General features: G+C 45.4%; 1 protein-coding gene across 2 annotated transcripts; it reads right to left on the bottom strand.

The window, feature by feature from the left end:
* Positions 1 to 720: 720 nt before the first annotated feature.
* LOC124649905 (O-methyltransferase ZRP4-like) lies at positions 721 to 2,751 on the bottom strand. Of its 2 annotated transcripts, XM_047189475.1 has the most exons (3): positions 2,737 to 2,751; positions 1,368 to 2,120; positions 721 to 1,020 (listed from the first exon to the last, which is right to left on the bottom strand). In XM_047189475.1, exons 1-3 carry the CDS (start codon positions 2,749 to 2,751, stop codon positions 721 to 723), a joined length of 1,068 nt encoding a protein of 355 aa, XP_047045431.1. The 2 variants fall into 2 exon arrangements, with proteins under 2 accessions (XP_047045431.1, XP_047045430.1); XM_047189474.1 differs by lacking the exon at positions 2,737 to 2,751 and having other exon boundaries at positions 1,368 to 2,138.
* Between the last annotated feature and the right edge of the window lie 246 nt (positions 2,752 to 2,997).

Here is a 2,997-nt window from a genome sequence, read left to right as displayed (position 1 = left end):
TTTTATGTTCTTGCACAAGTTTTCGGGGGAAAAACATTTATGTCGCCCTTATAAAAATATCCTCTAAGTAGTCATGTTCGATCATGAAAATTTGTCTTGTTAATACGGGACACCAAATATGTTCCTTCTTGGAAATTTGTGCGTGAACATAAAATATCTAGGCACACATGCAAAATTTTATTTTAAAATATTTTGGCATTTTGATTGTGTTTTTATACAGTGAATTTATATGCACCAGTGAGCCGAATTGTATGTCTCTTATTTGCATTAGACTTCTGCTACTTGAGTCAACAAAAACTTTCTTTATAAAAGCTAGTAGTTTCCATTTCCACCGCGATCATGTCACCTGCACTAGATCTTTAGTTGTAACATGCCAACACAATTGCAACTGATATATTGTGGTATGCAATCTGTGTCATTATATATATTTTTTCTAGGCCACAAAATTTCTAGCTAAGTGGAATGCTCCTTGAAGTTCAAGAACTACTCCCTCCGATCTCATTTAATTGACTCGGATTTAGTATAAATTTGCACTAAATTCGAGTTAAATAAAAAAGACCGGAGAGATATATAACACTCCTTTGGTAACACAATCATGGAGGCACAAATTAATTAATACACGGACCACGCACAAATGCTTGATCTTACGACCAGAATGATGTCTTATTGGCATACGAAAGCAAAATCCACATATACTTGCAGCAATCAAGGATCAAATGTTCATGGGTAAACCTCGATGATTGATCGCACACCTAGAACCGGCGTGATTTTGTAGTCGGTGAATCCTGCCTCGAAGATGATCTTCTTCCACTCCTGCTCATCTCGCTCAACGCCATTGACGAACATGATGAAAAGATCGAACATGAGCTGTGTCTCTTTGTGCTTCAGGTCTTGCGGCCCTGCTCCAACCACCATGTCTACGATTATCACCTTCCCTCCAGCATCTTTTGGGGGGATAGCTTTCTTGCAATTTTTTAGTATCTTGATGCAGTCCTCGTCACTCCAGTCATGCATAATCCACTGTAAAATCGACATTGGACACGAAATATGGGTTGAATCAATAATAAAAGTCGACAACATTCTGAATTTATGTTGGTTTCAATGTTTGTCTACTTTTCAAGATGTTGGTAGCCAGGCAAGGAAGTTTGAATGATAGAACAAAATAAATAGTCCACGTATGTTTTAGCGAGGCGAAAGCCTATTTTGAGGAGTATGTTTTAGCAAAGTACATTTTGTCGATGCTATAGAAACTTCTACTCTTTAAGAACACTAAATTTTCTATGTTGTGAATCAACGTCATGTTGTTTTCACGAGCAGGACCGGTGTTTTCCTGTCAATAGATACATCATAACCAGTAGATGACGCACCTTGAGAAAGACAGCGTCTGCCGGTGGAACGCTCTCAAACATGTCGCCGGCGATGTACTCCACGTCAGTACCGCTCGGAGCCTTGGCGACGACATGCTCAAGGTCTAGCACACTGCACTTCACGTCCGGGAACGCCTTCGCGATGGCCTGGGCCGCTCCACCGTGCCCGCCGGCGACGTCCACCAGGGAGCCTATCCCTTGGAAGACCCCGCCGCACTCTCTGATGGCGATATCCATGAGGAAGCGGCTGTCGGAGACCATGCCGTCGTTGACGAGCGTGTTGTACGACGGGTCGTGGTCGGCCATCTCCCAGAAGGTATTGCCGTGCTTCAGCTTGAAGAGGTCCGGCTCCGGCAGCTCGTGCTGGAACCACGCCCCGAGATCGGAGAACGGGGACACGAGAATGGGGTGGAGCAGCATGTTCATGACGGGGACCATGTTCGCCGAGCCGACGAGGAGACGGGACGCCGGCGTGAGCGTGTAGACGGCCTCAGCGTCATTAGAGTGCTCTGTTCCGAAGACGCTGGAGACGGTGAGCACGCGCATGAGGCGGCGCAGGCAGGAGATCTTGGACGTATGGAGCTTGGCCTTGGCAACTATCTGGGTGAGGGTGGCCGCGCCGCCGTGGTGGTGGATGGCGTCAGCGATGCCGAGGTCCAGAGCAGACTTGAGCGCCATGGACTTGATGTACCCAAAGGTGTTGTGCCAGAGCTCGAGCTGAGCATCGAGCAAGCCCTGGTCGAGGATGTGCTGCTCCCGGTTGAGCGCCATTGCTGCTGTGTGCAGTACAGTTTCGTTTGTGGCTATCAGATATCAGATTATCAGTGGACTCTGCATACTATACAGAGAACACTGCATCTATTTATAGACGGTAATTTGGTTTGCACTTCAATGGTAGAACTTCTGTGGTGCATACATAACAGGCACACGCGCCCATGTTACTCGGGCACGTGACATCTACATCTGTGGCGTGTACATCGGTGCCAACTCGACTGGTCCCTGTATGATCAAATTAAACAACTGTACAGTCCTGATGTGTGAGGCGAGAAGCTTAAGCATATTGCATTTTGATTATGTAGATTTTCCTCTTTTTTTTTGCCGTGATTGTAATGAAATGGCTCATAGCATGGCACACTATGGCTCATAGCCTGGCACACTATCCTCGGTGCTCGTTACTGTGTGATTGTGGTATCCTTTGTTTTGCTGGTATTTTGGGGGTAACCGGGATGGCAGCTAGTTCCCTAGCAAAATGAAAATGCCACACATCAAAAACTGTTTAGTGGTGCCTTCCCTTTTTCAGTATTTAGTGGTGATAAACTCTGTTTCCTTTTCCTGTAAAAGACTTGGTTTCTTTTCAACAAAATGGGGCTGGGGCGAGATCCATGTTGATCTAAAAAAAAACACTGTGGCTATCAGGCACCACAGAAGTTTGCAATCGCTGGATGGATGATGCTCCTGAGTTTGTAATCGCTTTGGTTGCCAGCGATATTGATGGGCAACAAGTTTAGTGGAATACAATTTCCTTTTCAAACAGAAAAATACCATAACGTTTGATATAACCTGACAGCCTCTCATAGCCTGTTTTCTCTAGCTACTCTGTTTCTTTTGTCTTCTTTTTTGAAAAGGAGGT

The sequence above is a fragment of the Lolium rigidum genome, chromosome 4, assembly GCF_022539505.1.
Source record: "Lolium rigidum isolate FL_2022 chromosome 4, APGP_CSIRO_Lrig_0.1, whole genome shotgun sequence".
Lineage (NCBI taxonomy): Eukaryota > Viridiplantae > Streptophyta > Magnoliopsida > Poales > Poaceae > Lolium > Lolium rigidum.
The sequence above is the reverse complement of the archived record's forward strand: the minus strand, read 5'-3'. Positions and strand labels throughout refer to the sequence as shown.

What these genes read in the sequence shown, in the direction of transcription:
- LOC124649905 (XM_047189474.1), bottom strand. Translation starts at nt 2,138, where the DNA reads ATGGCGCTCAACCGGGAGCAGCACATCCTCGACCAGGGCTTGCTCGAT. An exon ending in CAGACGCTGTCTTTCTCAAG is followed by an intron (nt 1,021 to 1,367) that starts GTGCGTCATCTA and finishes TCGATTTTACAG; the next exon opens with TGGATTATGCATGACTGGAG.